This window comes from Centruroides sculpturatus, unplaced genomic scaffold (assembly GCF_000671375.1).
Source record: "Centruroides sculpturatus isolate CEXI.00-Female unplaced genomic scaffold, Cexi_2.0 scaffold800, whole genome shotgun sequence".
Classification (NCBI taxonomy): Eukaryota; Metazoa; Arthropoda; class Arachnida; order Scorpiones; family Buthidae; genus Centruroides; species Centruroides sculpturatus.
Window position 1 is genome coordinate 176,707 of NW_019385047.1, and position 21,496 is coordinate 198,202.

At 25.9% G+C, this 21,496-nt stretch overlaps 1 protein-coding gene across 3 annotated transcripts in view; it reads right to left on the reverse strand.

Moving 5' to 3' along the window:
• LOC111633877 (neuroglian-like) overlaps positions 1-21,496 on the reverse strand; it is a 74,659-nt gene that overhangs the window by 49,544 nt on the left and 3,619 nt on the right. For all 3 annotated transcript variants that reach the window (XM_023378517.1, XM_023378514.1, XM_023378515.1), the window contains exon 2: positions 337-545. In XM_023378517.1, the coding sequence (XP_023234285.1) occupies positions 337-539 (203 nt within the window). In that variant the 5' untranslated portion in view covers positions 540-545. The remainder of the gene's footprint in view (positions 1-336; positions 546-21,496) is intronic.

Genomic DNA, 21,496 nt, shown 5'->3' on the forward strand with positions numbered 1-21,496 from the left:
ATATATTAAGATAAAATCTATATTTCATTTTTTAGTTCATTAGTTTCATCACCACCACTTGAGTAAAGACCTTATTACTGCATATACAGCAATTCTTAATATTTGGAATAATTCAGTTTACTGTCAACACGAGACAGATGATAACTGTAAATCATGATTTGATTGTATATATAATCATATATGTAATTTTAAATTTTTAAACTTAAAATAGTATTTTTATTAGAACCTACTATTGTTACTTGTAGAATAGGTATTGATCTTTTTCAATGAAATGATTATAAAAATTGCAAATATAATTATCAATTAGTTAATCAGAAATGAAAATAAAAATCTTACACAGGTTCGGGATTTCCATCAGCTTCACATTCTAAAGTAAATGGCTTATCACGTTCGTCCTGATTCTGTACAACTTGATACAACTGTTCATAAGGTGGCTGTTTGATCATGGTAGGAGGATACTGAACTGCCGCTATTACCAAAGTCACATGCAGCACGGGGATATATATTGTAAGAAGCAGCCATATCCTTAAAGTCGTCATAATTTCCTATAATAATTCAAAGATAAATTGTTTATTAATTGTCAAATAGCCAAAAAAAATTTTAAATCTAGTCTTTTTTTACAATGAAACTAAATATAATAAATATTTTTCTACATTTGAATGTTTTTGAAACCATAATTTTTCTTTTAATATATATGTAGTGTCTTCTTTACGTATATAAAGAGTCTTCTTTATGTATATATGATATCAAAGCAGTTGCACTTGAATTAAAGCCCATCATTAAAGTTGGGAAGTTCAGATGCTTCCTCTTTTCATTACCTGTATAGGGACTATTTCATAGAATTGTTCTTTATTAAGTTTACAGTTGTTTGGAGGTATATTAGTTCCCACTTTTTCAATGCTGAGCAATTTTTGATCATTTTTCTCCCATTTTATACTTAAATTGAATATTTTGTGAATTTTTTTCTTTTTGTTTATAAATTTAAAATTAAATTTGTAATCATTAATATATTTTTTTTATATATATTTTAAATACAGTCTTCTGTTGTAAAATAACAAGGACAATTCCATTGTGTATGACAGTGAGGTAGGAGTGTGGTTGTGACATGATAGCTTACCAGTTTTAAAAATGCCAAAGATACCAAAACCAAAACTGAAAAAGTTAGCATATAGCTTTAAAGATAAAAGAATTATAATCCATGATAGTATTTTGAGACACAAACTGTATAATGTTACCATAAATTCTACACAAATTAAGCAGCACATTAAATATGCAAAACATATTTCCAACAGGGAAAGAAAGAAGAACATTAAGAAAAGCCAATTTTATTTTGGCATCATTAAATTCTACAAAAGACAACACAAGCAAGAATGAATTTCCATGTGAATAAGCCACAGCTTTAATACAATCAGGGATTGCTTTATTCAAAACTTTCTAGAAAATTATACCAAGCACTCAATCCCTGACCAAATCTGCTAAGGAGAATCTACATACAGGCTGTATATGAAGCAAATTTCAAAAAAAAAAAAAAAAAAATACAGAAGATAGTATGAAACAACCCATTTTTAATTTTGTATGAAACAATAGACATACTAAAAAGGTACATGCTAAACATTCTTGTCAGTCCATTAACAGGGGAGTCATGCTGTTAAGAGTTTATGAATTAGAAAAGCAAATTCTATAGCTATTACACAGGCATTCAATGATGCATGTATCAAATTGTGAAACTTTGCCATTCTGTATGAAAAAGTTTGATTACTTGTACCAAACCAGGCAACATAAATGCAAAGTGCATGCTCAAATATAAAGTATCTAAATCTGAGATATGTTACTTGTCTATGTGAATTAATTAGGGCAAATTTTCTTAGGCCAATGATTTCATTTTGAAAGTGAAATAGGCTTTGATTAAATGTCCTGTGAATGCACACCTATTTAAAATACTCCAGCAACAAGTTGCTTAACTTTCCGGCAACATTTAAAACCGAGTGTGATGCCATCTGTTATGAGATTTTATTATTAAAAACTTTTTATATTTTTAATTATTATAAAATGACAAAAAACTTAATTTTGAGGGTAGGGATGGGTTTTATAAAAAAACTGTAAATGCTAATAATGAGTAAAATAGTTATTAAGTCTGATCCTACTGGAGATACACACAACTCCCTTTATCTCCTCACCCACTCGACTTTTAACTACAAAAATTTAATAGCATGAATCTACCTAATAAACAAACCTCCCTACCAAATTTCAGAAATTTTTGATAAAAAGCACAAAAGTTATTAAGCTTCAAAGAGGGTGAACAAAATCATACCCCAGACACACACACACACACAACACTAGCATCAATACATACAGAAAACACTTCCCAATTTTTTTCCCATTTCTTAACATTTCAAGGTGTCCTGAGTCCAAAAATGTTAACATTTAAGGGGGGATATTTTTGCCGGATTGCCATACTTTCCCTCTGTTATAACGGCTGGAAAAGTAAAAGATAACTGGCTGGTTATTCCCAAAACACTCTATTAAACATGTGGGGGCATGTGGATTCAAGTGGCCTGTTTCTATTGCAAAAATTTCTTACTCATGGAACCATTCATTGATAAACTGGACTGAAAGGGTTGAAATGAAGCTGGGCTTTCAGTGGCTGCAATGAAACTCAAGAGTCTGTTGAAACAAGAAGCCTTGTGAAAGAAACTCTACACTGTTCATTCATACAAATTTCTTAAAAATTTCTACGCTTGGGAAAGTAGCCTTTCTACCAAGAAGCAGCAGGAGATTTTTAAACATGTCAAAAACCAGTTGAATGGACTTGCATTAAAGAAACTGGAATACTCCAAGCAAAAGTCTAGATATTCAAAACATAATTCCAAATTCTCTTCAGTCACAAAATCTAGAGTTTTTAGCAAAAACCAAATATGCTCCTCTTGCATCTATTGATGTTGAGAAATTTTTTCTCTCAACACATCTGTTTAAAGATTTACTTTCCTCATGCCATCCACGGCTGACCATGGAGAATGTAGAAAGACTGTTTGCAAGTACAATACTATGTACTTGGAAACACACAAGTGTAAACTATAAAACTGATGGATCAGATTCCAGAAGTGATTAACTGATTTAAATTTTGTATAATTTTCTTGAGTTTTTTGTGCTCTATGTGTATTCTTATGTGCAATAAAATGATTTTACTTTTACACATTTTTAGCAGCACTTGTTTTAGTACTTTTTTAAAGAAAATCTGAACCTCAATTTCCCAAGTTTACCCATCATCATTAAGTAATGGATAATACAAATTTATATTTTAAATTATAATTATTTTTTAACATGACACCTATTAATATGTAGATATATACAGTATAGTCTTGTTTTATGCAGCAGTTACATATCACCAAGTGCTACATAAAACAATATAATCTAAAACAATATTCCATGTAAATTTGTTCTCTATGTAAATAGTTGCAGACATTTATGCAACAATTTATAATGCTACAATGTGTTTAAAACTTTATCTTAGGTTTTTACAATAATAAACATCTTATTCTGTTGTTTCCGAATAAACAGAACAAAATTTTATTATACTGTATACAGGAAATGAGAGAAAACAAGTATTTTTTATTTTGGAAAGAAACAAATAATGTGCTAAAAAGATACATGCTGAACATTCCGATCAGTTGGTCAACAGGGAAGTCATGCTGTTAAAAGTTTACGAATTAGAATATATCAAGTGCACTACAAGAGAAAAATACATACGAACTAGGATGTTCATTATATTGACTAGCATTTCATGTATTCAGAATGTCAAAAGCTGGAGAAGCCTGGTTTACTTATTTATGAGTTGGATTTAGCAGTGTTGGGAGTGAATTAACCTAACTAGTCACCTTCCACGAAAACATGAATTCACATATGAGACTTTACTGCACATTAATAGCTATTAGGTTCATAGTAAGTAATGAAGTTAAATATGCTAAATTATCAAAATACAAACAAATTTATTTATTTATAGCCCAGTAATTATACAGTTGCACAATTACCAGGCAACTGTATCTATATTTCAACTGTTACTATATTATTTTTTTAATGTAAGAAGAGTACACCTACTAAAAAAACATTAATATATATGTTTTTATGAAAGAAGATTATCTCATGAATTATGTGTTTTTTAATTATAAGTGATTGGCATTGCCAAAAAATTTATAATATATTCATTATTGTTATCATCAAATGACATATTCTCATTAATACTTCAATTTAATTTTCTTATTTAATAATAAAACTAATATAAGCTATATTAACTAATTGAATTGCCAAAAATTCAAATTACAAACAGAATGATTCAAATTTTTACAAATATACTCAATGCATTGACACCTTTTGCTGCCATGCAAATTAATATTGTATAAAAATAATTACACATATATTTTTATTAATACTGTCATACAATTAACAACTATACATATGTATATTTAATTATGAGGAAATTATGTGGAACTTATGAAATATTTAAATCTATTTCATAAGCTCTTTACAGATTATTATTTTGAATTATTATTAAAAAATATATTTAAATCTTAATTATAAACAAGTTTTACAACTGACAATAAACATATGCTAAAAGAAAAGTGACAGATTTTGATTCCCAGACATATACAATGTCTCTCAAAAACAAATAAAATGCTTATAATTAAACTGAAAAAGTCATAACTTAACATTTATATAAATGTTTTTGAAACATTTAAGCTTCTTAAAAATAACAGTATTATTAATAATTAAATACTGAGTAATTTTGTACTAGAGGTAGATGTTAGGCATCATCTCTTATTATATTTAATAATGAGATATGGTATTATTGATACTAGAGATGGAACCTAATGCCTGCCTCTAGTATCAAATTATTAATAATATCAGTAAAGTAACCCGATTTAAATACAGCAATTGTTTGGTTTCATTATAAAATATCAGGCTTTGAGATGTTTATAAACATAGTCTTATATTTTAATTTATGTAACTGATTTATAGTGGCTGTTAAAGTGAGCTGAAAACTAACGAAAGCAAGAACATACATTATTTTTAATAATTAAATTAGTAGAACTGCAAAACTAAATTAAAATTCCTAAACTTCAACTATTTTTATTTCTCCAATATCCTTAAAATATACTATTCTCCTGATTTTTGAAGATCAAAATGAAAAAAATCCACTTAAATTCTAGTACTTTCAGGCTTTTCTGTCTATTCTTCATGGTGCCAAAATTGTTGCCTTAAAACTTTGATAGTATCCTGGCTAACAAGATTCTTTTGGCATACACTTTTTAAAAAAACAATAGTTTTGATACTGCTAAAGTTATACTGGAAATCCTAAAATTATTAGGATTTAAGTAGAATTTCTTTGTTATGATTAAAAAATGCAGAGAAATATATATGCATTAGGCTTAATAAACAAATGGTAAAGTCAGATTCTTACTGGGCTATAAAACAGTTAATTATTAAGATAAATTATTAAACAATTCCATAGCCATATGAATCCAGATGTATTATTTGATTATTAATATATATAAGGTTTGTATTATATACATTTGCTTCAATATTTAAACGTTAGGTGTGCTTTTTGTTTAACCAAAATGACTTCTGTTATAGGATTTTGTATTCCGTTTATTTTCTGATTTTTCTTTATTTTAATACAAACAACTCATTGAGTTGCTTTGGATCATCTTCAAAGAAACTAATGTCACCTGCATTTGAGCAGTACTTTTTGCAAAACGTCATAAATAAGAAGTGAAAACGCAATGTATGGAGTAATAAAATAAAAGTAGAAATGGAATATAAATAATAGTGGTAAATTAACAAATCTGAGTATTCTATAGCTTTCTAAATGTAATGCTCCTCTTCGGGAACTCAATTGAGACACTTTGTTTTCATGGAAACAAGATAGTATTATAGACAATTATGTCATCAAAGCATTAGAATACTGCTAACAATATAAGATTACAAAAATTTATTTATGTTAAAATTATTTTTGAAAAAATACAAAAACTGAATATATTTTTATAGTATGAATTCTTTGGAGTCTTATATGAACTATGCATTTTGAAAGTGGGGCAAGTCCATCTTTGAAAAAAATGAAGGTTAAGATAACAATAGATAAAATTTAATATGATCTTTTTTATCTGTAAACAATCTACAGTCAAAATAATTCAACATTCTTAATATTTTGACAATGGAAGTTTTAATGATTAAGTCTTTCAAACACGTTTGTTTTGGAAGTGGTGAAAGTCCATCTCAGATCAAAATTATGATATCCAAATATTTTACTGTATAATTTAGCTCAGGTAAAATTTAGTAATACTGGCAACACTGTAGAAACCTAAAAATTGTGTAATATTCAGGTACTTCTGCATTTGATTTAAGTAGCATACACACAGGAGTGTAATTCACTTAAAATTGATTTATCATCACAACAAGGAAGATCGAGTAATTTTTGAAATATAAAATCATTGTCTTTGTATAAAAAACTAGACCAATTACACCAAAAAAATATAACAGGCATAATGATTTTATTATTTCTCCTGTTTGTCGTAAAAACTTTAAAATGCTAAACACTAAACAAACTAAAAATATGAAGCAATAAATATATAATTTAATTAACATTTATAATAATTCATTAATTTTGAAAGTGAGGTAAATCCATTTGAATATCACAAAATCTTCAATTTCTTCACTTAACACGAATAAACACTATTGGATAATAAATTTACTTTATATAACATCATAAAATACATAAAGTTGTCTATTAGTGCTTATTAATTTTTTAAAACCTATTGAAATGCAAACCCTTAAATATCTCAGAACAAGGAATAATGGACGTGTCCCACTTTCAAAATAAACAGCTCATACTTTTATAGTAAGAATTCTTATATTTTGTATATTTTTATATAAATGTCGTAATAAATATGAGCTAATCCTTGTGAGCTAAAGTGCAAAAAATTTGTTGTATATAGATGCATCCAGTTCATTAACTCAACTTCAAACATTTTTAAACATTTATGTTGGCAAATATGGTTTATAGGACCATCTGCAATACAACTGCCATGCACATTTCGATAAAAAGTACTTATTAATTATTCATATATTTTTAATCCCCCCTTCAGGTTCTGGATCAATTAATGCTAGTGGAACAAGACCTGTATACTGTATATACAAACCATTTCCATGAAACCAGAAGACTCTTCTAAGTCTTTTTCTGTAATCCACAAAATACATGTTTCTCTAGTAATTAGCAATTTGGAGTTTATTTTTTAAGATAAATATTTATTTCATAAACTTGCAATATTTTAATAAACAAAATAAAATAAAAAATTTGAATAACAAAATAATACAAAGAAGTTTCGTCAGAATATTCTCTCTTACATTGTAATTATATTTATTCATATATAGTTCATCCAAAAAAAAAAAAAAAATATTAAGCTTTAAATAGAACATGTTTCAGAAAGAAGAAGAGGGGGGAAAAAAAACTAATTCAGATAATCATGATGGTAATATAATTATAAAATTATCTTGACATGATTTTTTTTAGTAGTTATTAAATAACAATATTGTTCTACAATAACAGTTTGTTAAATGAATTTAGTATTAAATAATGAACCATGACAATGAAAACATATCTTTATAAAATAAAACTTCAAAGCATTTTATACATTTTTAACTAATCTGGAAAAACGAAGGAAAAAATTCAAAAATGTATGTGAAATATGAGGTCAACACTTCCTTTCATTATATATATTATCGAGTTCATTTTTGTCTTTGTATAATAATTAAGTATACATACATACATACTATATAAAGACAAAAAATGAATTTATTAGAAATACTAATTCATTAAATATAAATTAATTTCATCAGTTAAAAAAATTTTTTTCCTACAATAACATAAGTTAAACTTTCATAAAGTTTTATTTATTTACAAAAATTATTCAGAAATACAATGAAAACTTTAAACTTTACATATAATGCAAAGATTGTTTTCATCATCATAAAATTAACCATTTTTGTTTACGTGATAGCAATTTATACATATTAATATACCAATGAATACATTATCGTATTGTTATACTATTAAATATAAATTATAATTATTAAATCAAGTTTAAACTACTGTATTATTAAATGCATACCATTAATATTAATAAAATTACTGCAGTATATTCTTATGACTTACAGTATATAGAATGATTTCAACAATACAAAGATATACATGATATCATTAAAAATTTAACACATTTGTACAATTCTGTGTGTAGGACTATCTGTGCTAATTCCTAACGTTAACCTTATGCTGTTTTACATTTGTATTAATAGTGATATGAGATTTTACTAAAATTTACATAACAATCTGACATGAAAAGATGTCACCATTCATTTCATTTATAGTTATATTTATACCTTTAAATAATAATAAATAATTTGTTTGTATGTATTATAAGAAATGAAATTACATAATTTAATTCTCATGCATTGAAGATATGTAGCAAATAATCCATGCTATTTTATTTTTAACTAACTGCACTCTTAATTCAAACAATCTCATTATATCCAATTGTTAAAGCTGAATAGAGCATCATAAAAATAATGTCTTCATTAGAACAAATATAATAGTAAAAAAAAATATAAATCAAAGTATATATTGAAAAAACTAATAAATTCCATTCAAAAAATGTTTGTCATTGCTGATTTCTCAGACATTTTGCTGTTTTAATTGCTATTGCATCATTTATTTGATTCTAAGATGTACCTCTATTTCAGATAAGTACTTAACACTTTAAAAACCCCACAAAATATTAGATTTTCACATAATTATGCTAATTTCAAACTATTTAACAATTGAAATATTTTAGTCATTATCATCATAAAGGACAGTTTATCTTCTAAACCATTTCGAAAACAAAATTTTCTCTGCAGTTAATATGGCTATTTAATATATTTATTCAAAATACTAAATTAAAAATATCATCTGCATCAGTCTGCAAACAATATGAAGCTACTTCTAAAGTCTTCAAAATAAAAATACTGCTTCAAATATAAACATATTAAACGGATAATATCAACGGAATATTAAACGGAATGTACAAATGTATATAAAAATAACTGATTAAACTGATCTATATATTACAAATTCCATTTTTCAAGCATAAAAAAAAGAGCACACCTTAATATAGTCAAACTTCCATATTACGAACTTCTATTTAGTGAATTTCTCCCTATAACAAATTTTTGCATCGTTGCTCTTTCAGCCAAAAATATATATAAAATTGCTTCTAAATAACAAAGTTTCTATAATACAATTCTTTTTTGATTTGTAAGGGCCATCAAACATTAAAGTCGATTACTCCCTCTGGGTTGAGTTCAAATTTGGGTTCAGTTTCAGGTATCAATCTGTAAACTCTTTGTAAAACCGTGGCCCAGGTGTGAGAAATACTGGTCATTAGCTTTTGAAACCATCATGTAACCTGCCCCCACCTGGCTAACCAGTTACAAAGAAGGGAGAGAAATCTGTCTTAGGTCCAAATTGCCCTCATTGAAAGATAAAAACAATTTACAATTAACAAATGCTTATTAAATAACATAAAATCTCACTAACCTCAAAAATTAGTTGATATTTATTAATTATAAAGCAACAAATGTCAAAAAACGTTAGAAAGGTGACAAGTTTGACAACTTCTGGACTAATTTCTGATGTTAGCGAAATTTTATTTTATTTAATAAGTTGTCCAGTTGAAATTTGAAAAACTGTTAATTAATATAGTACTTAAACATTTAAACATTACTAAAACAATGTGCTGTGGGAAGTTGATAAAGGCTAAAAAAAGAAAAACATTGTAGCAAAGTTTAGAATTCTGAATAGTTTACCAACCATAAAAAGAAATTGCAGATCAGTTAGGTACTCCTGTGAGTAATTTTTCAACCATAATGCTCTTAAATAAATGTGCAGTATGTTACGAACAGAGATCATTTTTTAATTGTTTTGTGCAACAAACAATTCGATTTTTTAAAGATTTTTTTAAAGAAAATGTAGTTAAACTAACTTGTATTTTAACACTTACTTAAAATTACGTTATTCATCAAAAAATGTAATTAATGTATAACAAAATTTCCCTACAGCGATTTTTTTCCAGGATTTTGCGACTTAATTATATACAAGTTTGACTGTATATTTCGATATTTATATTGAACTGATAATTTAAGGTTGAGTCACGTAACAACATTCAAAAATTTGAAGGTTTAACTCAATGATATAGATTGTGATCTCATTGTTTTCTGTAGTATGAAAATACCAATTATTTTAAAACACACTGATTATATTCCTCATACAGTATATAATCTCTAATTTGTATATTATGTAATAAAATCGAATATGTAAATAAAGTATTTTACAGAAATAAAATTTGATAATACAGAATTCTACTTAAACAAATCAAATACAAATAGCGTATTAATTTATAAAAGAATTAAAAATTCTGTATGGCCGCACGAAAAATCGTCTATGACCAGGATGGAGCTAATTATCAATAATATAAAACAGGTGAATTTAAGCGGGACGACCGGATGATAGCCACATGACAAGGAAAATACTAACGCCAAGTCCTTAAAAGAAAATGTCTGCACTAAATTTAAAAAGCAAGAACTTTTCGTGTACATTTACAGTATTTTCAACGCTATTCTGGGGTTTTAATAAATGCTTTACCGTTAGATTAACCAAAACGATTTAAATCTAATTAAAAACGAACTGATATTAAGCAGAAATCCGAGCGCTTAATGACACTACAAAAGTAATAAATTCATAAGGAAATAATTATAAAACGTCGAAATTATTAATTTATTGCTCTTAATTATAATTAAATTTATTTCTAATAATACAAAGTAAAAACTAATTTAAATAACGGTCTTCTAGTCGACTAAACAGAGCGAGTCTAAAGGTTATTTCAGAAAAATGCGTCGTTATACAGCTACAATACCCGGCTGAATACCGCGAACTCTTGCTAAATCTCGATAGAACTATGTTGCAGTTGTTTCTCACTCTCTTGACAATTGGCTGTTTACAAAGTTCAAACGGATTTACAATTATTTTACTCCTTTGAACAGTTAAATAACTGTACACATGGAAACGTGGCAAACTTTTCACTATAGAGAAGGGGAAAAACGGTTACAAATTCTTTTATTTTTCTTCACAAAACTTAAGCAAAGTCCACTTCAAATGTAAATTTAAAAAAAAAAATTAATATGTAACTTTATATTAAAAACGTTACCTTAGAAACATATATACTACTTTACAATTTACTCATTTTTAAAGTATGTGTCGTTCTTCCTTATGAATAATTTTCTATAAAAAAATATATATATATTAGGGGGAAAAAATATTAAATACGGGTTAAACCATTAACCGTTAAATGCTAATTTGCATGTAACATATTTTTCCCTAAACGAAAACATGTTTAACGAGCTATTTACTTATTGTGGCAACGTCACAATGCAGAGCTACAATTTTTAATCATATTTTAACTTAAAAACAAGCTTTCTGTTATCTGGTGGTCTCGATTTTCATCTATCCAATCCCTTCACGAGATTAATGAATAACGGACAGACACACGGACGGACGACAGTGGGAATCATCAATTTGAAAATTGCAGCCTAATTAAAACATACGGCTAATATGTTAATTTGATAAAAGTGATTGTGAAAGTGAAAAATTTAATTTAAAAAGTTGCTTAAATGTACTCTAATACGTTAAATTTCATTGCTATGAATACAAAAATTACGTATATATCGCTACAAATATTTATAAGCAGATATTTCTTACTCGTACATTCTATTCAGACTTCAATTTTATATATTTCTACACAAATTATCTTTGCATTGAATTATTTAAACCCCGACTTTGAGAAAATTTACGATTATTAACACTTCCTCATCAAAATGACATTCGTGTAAATTACATCGACTTGGGTAAATCAGAAGTCGTTCCTTACCATTTTTGTACATTCAAGAAAGTAATTTTACACTAAAATGACGTTTGAATTACCCTACGATTACGTTTAATGAGTTTATTCGTCGATAAATCTTGAAAACTACATTCATCATCTTAATTTATAAATTGCTACCTTGTGTGTGTGTGTGTGTGTGTGGTACAGTACCTTTAACTTAATCTAACCACACCAATGTAACTGTCGAGTGATTTCCGGCCTGAATAATCTAAAGTGTTTGCTTAGACAAATTCATTAAAAATATTCGAATTACAATCGATCGAATGTAATCTGAAAGAGATTAAACTCCTGCTGCTGACATGAGAGTCACTGAGTAAACAAAGAATCAATAAGACCAAGGAATGATTTCTCGAATATTTCTTTGTTTTTAAAGCATTTGTTTAAAAATATATATATATATTTCAGTGATTTGCAATTATTACTATAAAATTATACAATATTTTCAATAGTCTCTCGATTATCCGGCCTAAAGGAGAACTGTATTACAACGAATACGAAATCATGAGCTGTATTTGGAAACAGGCTAATAGCGCTCAGTAATTAAATAAAAATATTTTTATTCGTTTAAAATCCTAGGATGTAATGATAGTTTCAATATCTGAAAAGTTTATTTTAAAGAAATCAAATTTTTTTTAGTCTGCTGATATAGTACTTGATTATCTTAATTCAATGTTTTGTCAGGCATAGAAAGAAAAACGATATTCTGTAGCCGGATAATCGGAAACCTCGATATAGTGATGTTCTCGTAAATCGCCGAAGATTACTCGTGAAACGATCATCCCATGATTAAGTTTCTTTTTGTTAGCATACACAATCTCATAAATTGGCATAGATCTAAAACTGGCACTATACAAACTCGTCGGACACTCCATTTTTAATTTCCTCGATTAAACGAACTTAAAATTTGGTATTTTCTGTTACCAATTACGCAGTTTTTATTTAAAGTAAAATTTTTCATCTAATTAGCGGCGATTTCCCGTATTTTGAATATGTCCGTACGTTTTCACGGGCTAATTTTTCGACGTCTTTAAACTTTTACATTATTTCAGTTACTAGAGTTGATTATTATTTAAAAAAAAAAAAACTATTATGTAAGTAACGATTGCGTGAAATTTATGTAATATTTCACGGCTAATGAGGAAATATAATTCGAGAAAAATATTCAAACTTTCGATTAACGAAAGTATCAAGTTTTGAGTAATTATAACAATGATATAGGTATATTTATGTGACAAACAGCTAAGTAAGCAAGCCAATGATACAGCCTTTTTCAAATGAACCAGATTAGTCATTGGCTTGCTTACTTTTCCATAATTTTATTATAACAAAAAATCATACNTTTTTAAGTAAAACTTTAAATTTACATTATAAATTCTTAATGAGTTAATTGAATATATTAACTTATAAATTACCTGAAATCATTAAAGGCATAATAAACCAACATCCTATATTTTAATATTCGTTTAAGGAATTATTTATAATTTACTACATTACAATTTGGAGAAATTTTGATGAACAGTAAATTTACAAAATAAATATCTAAACTTTAAAAGAAACTGATAAAAATTATTATTATAGTATTTAGTCATATTTATTCAAAAAATCAAATCATTCACTTATAACTGTCAAAATTAGCATTTAAGCAGATTATTATCTTTAATAACCTGTTTGTCAAAATCTTTATCATCTTTTCTTATATAATATATGTTTATAAAATAAATCATATTTTCTTTTTATAGATAATCTCTTCTGTATATAACAAAATAATCATTCCAATAGACATTCTACTATAGTAAATCAGTATACAATGTAATTTCAATCCAAAGGTGTCTGCAGGATTTTATCTGAGAGGAAAAATATGATTTAAATCAATTAACCAATCNATTTCCCGTATTTTGAATATGTCCGTACGTTTTCACGGGCTAATTTTTCGACGTCTTTAAACTTTTACATTATTTCAGTTACTAGAGTTGATTATTATTTAAAAAAAAAAAACTATTATGTAAGTAACGATTGCGTGAAATTTATGTAATATTTCACGGCTAATGAGGAAATATAATTCGAGAAAAATATTCAAACTTTCGATTAACGAAAGTATCAAGTTTTGAGTAATTATAACAATGATATAGGTATATTTATGTGACAAACAGCTAAGTAAGCAAGCCAATGATACAGCCTTTTTCAAATGAACCAGATTAGTCATTGGCTTGCTTACTTTTCCATAATTTTATTATAACAAAAAATCATACTTATACATATTATATAACAATGAGAAATGAACAAAAACTTTATTTTGTTGGATAAATTGTGGAGAGAACAGCTTTTTGATAATTTTTTCTTTGAAATCCTATTCTTCTCATTAGATTTCAAATCATAAAACAAATTTGATACAAATATAAAATATTTTGACAGAAAAAAAATAGCTTTTTATTCGAAAATGAATCAAGTTAAATTTAATAAATAAATACATCAGTAATCAGTCAAGAAATTCCAGCAGTATTTTATCTCATTTGAATTTTATAATTTTCATTAATTTGCATATCTTAGACTGCCATTTACTATTAATATATATTTTATAAATACACTATTAAAATATTAATAATTATCAATATCATTCCAGGAGTATTATATTAATATAATATAGAACACAATAACCCCCTTACTCTTATTATTATTAAGGTACCTGTACATCAATAATGAGACTACACTTCAGATGACTTTTGCTAGCATCCCCTAAAGCACACAGTATATCAGATAACTAAATAAATAATGTCGTTTTTTGAAATGTGAAAAAAAAGCTTGATTTTTTTTGTTTAAAATAATTTTATTCATCAAAATATTCACCTTCACATTCAATTACACTTTCCCAATTGGATGACAGTTTAAAAATACTGTACCACTTTTAGCATTAAAAATCCTCTTTTACAGTTGTGTGATTTGTAAATTGTTTTTCATGCATATGATTAACCAAAGACAAAAAAATGTGGTAATCCAACAGAATAGGAAGGCTGAGGTAAAAGTTGCCATCCCAATTGCATCATTTTGTTTCCTGTAATTGCTGCAATGTTATGGGTGAGCATTATCTTTTAAAAACAAAAACACCTTGATAATTTGCCAAAGACTGCCATTTTAGCCTTAATTTGTCATGTACTCTTTGTAGTTGCTTACTGTACAAATCTGTTGTGAATCATGTTACTCATGACAAACATTTTCTTTCCAGAGTCATTCAAATCATTTATAGAAATGGTATTTTCAAACTGCCCTCCCGTTGAGAAAGTGTAATTGGATGTGAAGGTAAATATTTTGATGAATAAAATTATTTTAAACAAAAAACACAAGCATTTTTATTCATATTTCAAAAATGACATTATTCATTTGTTCACCTGATCTATATATTAAATTACAAATAAAAATTGTCTTGTAGAAGTTATATGAAATGTTATATGAAAGACCCAAGAATAGAAGTAAATAGGTTATACGTAGCCAGTAAATTTATTCTTCCAAAATTTATCAATTAAATTCTTAGTAAAGAATACTGCTGGCAACAAAACTGATTTTTGATAAGCCAGTTCTGATGCCAGCAGTATTCTTTGCTAAGTATTTTAATTGATAAATTTTTGAAGAATAAATTTACTGACGAAGGCTTAATACACAAAAATCATTAAACGAAACAGAAATATCAACAAAATCCAGCACAAATAAACATTCAATCCATAATCCAATTTTTAATTAAAGCCAAAGGAACTACTGGATTATCAGGCAATATCGTTGCAGGTTCAAGTCCTATTTTGGGCCAATTTTCTTCCAAAACTTTCTAAATTAATTTTAGTTTTTAATCTATTTATAATTATTAAATTTATCAAGAGATGACAGCCTTACGGCCTACTTCTAGTCAAATTATTTTACCAGATTATGAAACTAATTTTAATTATAGTTTGTTTGGATTTAACTGAAATTCAGAATATATCAAATCTTAAATGTAGATTTATAACAATTTATATGCAGTACTTTTCATATTTGCTGATGATAAATGTTTTCAAGTATATATTTTATTAGCAATAAAAATGTTACTTTTCCTTAAACAATAAATTTGAACAAGGAGAAGAAAATACCCTGTAATCCTTCCTATCAGAGTAATGGCTTGCTAAAATTCAGAAATCTAAAAACATTTATTGATAATTATGTCATCATTTATTCAAATGAAAATAGTTTTAAAATTATAATTTACCCTTAGCAACATATTGGAACAAGTAACAATTATACATATTGAAATAAAGTTTTTACAAACAAATTAATTACTTGAAAAAAGAGGCTATTAATGAACAACTTTCTGCTTTATTGGAGCTTTTAATAAAAATTTAGACTTCAAACCTTAATGCCTTAAAGTTTTCCCATTCATTATCAAGGATAATATAATTAATTCGAGTAAATTAAATTTCTTAATACATTCAGAATAAAAGAATAAAACTTTGACTAAAAAAATCTTTCACAAGATTTTCTTCATTGATTTTTCTTCATTTAACATTTCTTGACCTCCTCCAAGAATTCTCAAAATTCAAATACACATGCTAATCTATTCTTAATAATAAAATTTTATTTCTCTTCAATGTATTATCAAATTTAAATCTTTACTGAAATTAATGTTCTATTCCCGATGTTAAGTGAGAACCTCATAACTGATCAAGTTGAGAGCAGAGGATTAATGTTGAAATGTGGGAGCTGCACTTTTACATTTAAACAGTAGAAACAAAGTACTGTACTAATATATAAAATATTATTACAAAATATAATAAACACAGACTTTTAGATCTAATTCTAACTGGATTATAACTTTCTGTGAAAATGATATATAGGATATATCCCATTCGTTATATGTATAGCTGAAAATCTCAATCTGAATCTACCTACACAATTAACATAACACATCAGTGAAAATATTTTGAATAAATATCAAAATAATGTAATTACTCAAAATAAAGTGGAAACATGAGATGATAATAGTAAAAATTAAACTAACTTTCATCAGTCTTTAATTACAAATATTTAATAAATTATTTTGTTTAAAAAAATGTTTACATTTTGTTACTTTCAAAAATAGAATTATATCAGATAATTTTTCCTTTTGCCTTCTTGTAACAAGATAAAATTTTTACTTGGGTGTGTTATCTCCACACACAAGCCCAACATGAAAGACTAATCAATGATCCTGCCTTAGTCTGGCCTCCTATCCTCTGATCTGTTCAGCATGAGTATATCTGTTAGTAGCAAAGCTGCTGTTGAATAGCTCACAGGTACTAGAAGGCATGCAAGCCTGCTCACATCCAGGTGGGAATTTTGGAGCAGGTGATAACTTTAGCTTATTAAATAAAGGAATAATAATAACAAAATATAAATTAATAATTATTTCTATATAGAGTATATGGAGGAGAATTGGACAGTACATCTAATAATTTTGCAACATAAACATGAATTTTACATCTCACTGAGTAATTAGGTTTTTCTTCAATGTGTAACCATATCCAATTCTAGAATTACTCAAGTTTTTTTCTCAGTGAGTAGTTATTAATAATCCCTTAGGTGAATATTTGAAGATAATGATGCAATACTATAGCCTTGATAACTGAGCTCTCATAATATCCAAAAATATTTATGTATTTAAATTTTATTTTTTATATTTTATACTTTTACCTAGGCATATTGTTTATGTACAATTCAATTATTAATTTTAACTATTCTAGTATTAACATCCCACAAAATTGAATATTTAACTGATACCATCAATTTTAATCATTGATGATATATTGTTATAGATATTTTCATAAATCATAATAAATCTTTGATAAATCAATACCTGTATTTAAAAGCAATTTAAAAAAAAACTGAAACAAAATCAATTGAAAATACGTGGTAAATTTCACTAGCCATGAACTATATCAGAGTATTTAATTACATAACAAGATTTCTACGTCTATTAATTTAATAGCCTTTTCATCCACACTTCATGGACAATTAGTAAAAACAGAATAGAATTTCAGCATTGAAAAACAATCTCCACTTATAAAAATCATAATGTTTATTCAAGTTTATGCAAAGAATTTTCATGGATTTCTAACAAATCTAAATGTGAAATAATAATAATTTCTCATAAACTTTCAGCCTCTAAACACTAGTTATCATAATATGAAATTTAGCCACTTCTATATTGCTGTTCCAGGGCAATGACAAATACTGAATTAATAACTTTTTATTAATTTAGTATTTTTGTCATTGTTTTTCTGGAACAGTGATATGATTCTTCAATGTTTACAAAGTCTATTGAACAAGCATCTAATAACAGAATCACGTAAGATATGAATAAACTTATAACTATGTAAAAATTTAAACAGCTGATTAACAATATAATATGTTTAATTCTCACTAATTTTTGATTCATAAAGCATCAAAAACAAAATTTTAGTAAAACTAACCTTTAATAAAACTTATTGATACTTTTATTACTATTGTTACAGAAACAAAATAGCATATTGAAGTTAACTTAAAATATTTACAAATTTGGTAAGAGTAGCAACAGAAAAATTATAATATTAATAAAGAAAAAAATATATGGTTTTTAAGCTATAGCAAAGGATTCAAGGATATCCTCCAAAAAAATAATCATCATCTTCAACATTAAACTTTTCTCTTACATAATTAAATACCTTAATTTAAATTCACTCTCAGCAAGTTAGCAACCTTCAGAGATCTTGTTACGTCCTTGACAATGCGTAATATTTAGATGACACTATCTTGGTACATCTGTAAACCATATTGTACTGAAGCAGAAAAACTAATAGCTTTATAACAGATGTTACAGTTTAACTAAAATATAAAAAGAGAGCCACTATAAAATTTCATAACACTTTTCTTTATTGGAATTTAAAAATGTTTTCTGTATGCTTGAAAAATTAAGATTTAGCAGCAGAGAGATACTGTATAAACTTGTTTCTATTATCTGAAAATTAATTTTAACATTAATTTATATATATAAATTGAATAAAATTTGCTATATGTAGCCTACTGTACTTGTACGAAAATATAGTTCTATATAATGTGTATAAAATATATATTATTACATTTAGTTTTGAATTTGATACATTTAAATACTAAAATAAAAAATATGTCCTTTAAGACAATGCTTTTCAGACTATTTGACATGATGAACTGGCAATGTTTTTTCTTGCTGTATCGGAGACCAGCATTGAGTTTTTACATTACTCATAACTCTATTATTGCATTTGATTTCCAAGTATGTGCTTAATAGTATATTCATATTTAAGTACATATACACTGTAGCAATATTATAATATTTTCTTCTAAAAATATGGTATTACTTAATACATATTCTTTCCTGTATACTCTGTGTACCAGCACAAATTGGCACATGGTCACTCTGCCAACTTGTGCTGCTCTAAATAGCACAGCTCTAAAATACAGTTTTATTTTTTTCATAAATGTAATCATTTAAATATTTCTAAGTAAATAAGTAATGATAAAAAATTAAGCTTTCAAAAATAAATAATTTCATAATTACATTCAATTTGATAAGCAGAAAGATGTTTCAAGACTTGTTGAACTAAGTGATAATTTCATCATTATTACAGAATATATTACACGATTATTAGCACATTAACCTGTTTGATAATGTCTGAATTTTTTAAATAAAAATCACATTTTAATAATATTTCAAATACTCATAACTGTAATCATTATTTTCTAATAGTAAATCACAGCTTATTTAAATTCTAAGCATTCAGTATTTAAATGTTTTGATAATTTGAATTGATATTTTTGTGTGTCATCTGAAATAAAAATGATAATATATTAAAGAATAAAAATATATCATTTGTTTATACAGCTCAGTGTATTAATCAAAATTAGTCTCCAACTACAAAATAAAAAAAATTAGATTTTTAATTTAATGTTTACGAAAACATACATTAATTTCTAGAGTTATTACGTATTCATTATCAAGTTACATGTGGAATCTGTTAATTAGGAATAATTAGATTCTATAAAATAATAGTTTTAAATACCTTCATTACAAGGAAAATTGGCTCCATTCATTCAAAATACACTTTGTTTTTTTATGGTTTCAAATATTTTGTTGTGTTGAATCATAAATCATTAAAAGAAAAAACTGTTTTTAGATGATATGAAGATATAAAAATAGTTCTTCATTTTTATTTATGTAATATGTACAGTATGTAAATTATTTTATATAATATAATTAATTGTTATATTAAAATAAATCACTATAAGCTACTTCAATAAAAAAGAGTGTGTTAGACAACTTAAAGTACTTGAACATTATTTAATTCAAAGTTTTGAATTTTCCTTACTAACTTCTAATAGTTAGTTACAATATAATTAAAGATAGATTCTCATAATTATAGAATATTCTACAATATAAACTATATATTGTATGAAAATATTAAAATATAAACATAAATAAAACTTAAAAAAGAATACATTATTTGCTTATAATGTAAAAAGATATTTTGAACTTGGTCAAATGAATAATAAAAGTATATTGAAAAATATGAACAGTTACTAATATATATATAATCCTTAATTAATTAAACTGATTTTACAGGTTTATTCATATTGTTAAAATGTTTAACTCTGAATATGAATCTATAAAATAAAACTAATTTTCCTAATAAAGTATAATATTTTTCACAAAGGATGCATTAATCAACTATAGTAATCATGCAATTATTAATTTTATTTCATTCTAACAATTATATTCTTAATTTCAGCTAATGAGAATATCAAATATTTCTATGTCTATGTGATTAATATAATTAATAAATTATTCTAAAGGAAAAGGAAAAATTAAGGCTGTATCATATCAAGCAATACAATTTTTTTTTGTTGTTATTAATTTTCTTACTTCTAGCATAGCAAAAATCATTTTAATATTTAAATTATCATAATAGAAACTTTATATTGTATTGAAATAATTCTTACATCATCTCCTATAACAAACAGTCAAATGAAATTCTAACATGTTAATTTTATCAAAAGAAATTTTACTTACATATTAATTCAATAGAATCTTTACAAAATGTGAAATAGGAACTGAATATCAACAGTAAAATGTGTAAGATCAACTCTTCAAAGAGGAGTAACTCATGACTCACTTTTGTCCTTATAAGAACTAAGACTGACCTCCCAACCCAACCCATTAAACTACATATCAATGGCATTTATGCGTTCATTAAGAAAAGAGTGCTATATGTTAGTGAGTACAATTTGATCTAAATAAAAATTTAAAAATTCTAAACAAAATAGAAAATATCACTAATATAATGAAAGCAGTCTTATTTTTAATGGAATTTTTAAAATGTTATTTTAGTTATTTAAAATTTAATTAATAATTGAAAATAACTTATGATTATTTTCATTTAAGATATTAATCTTAATATAAC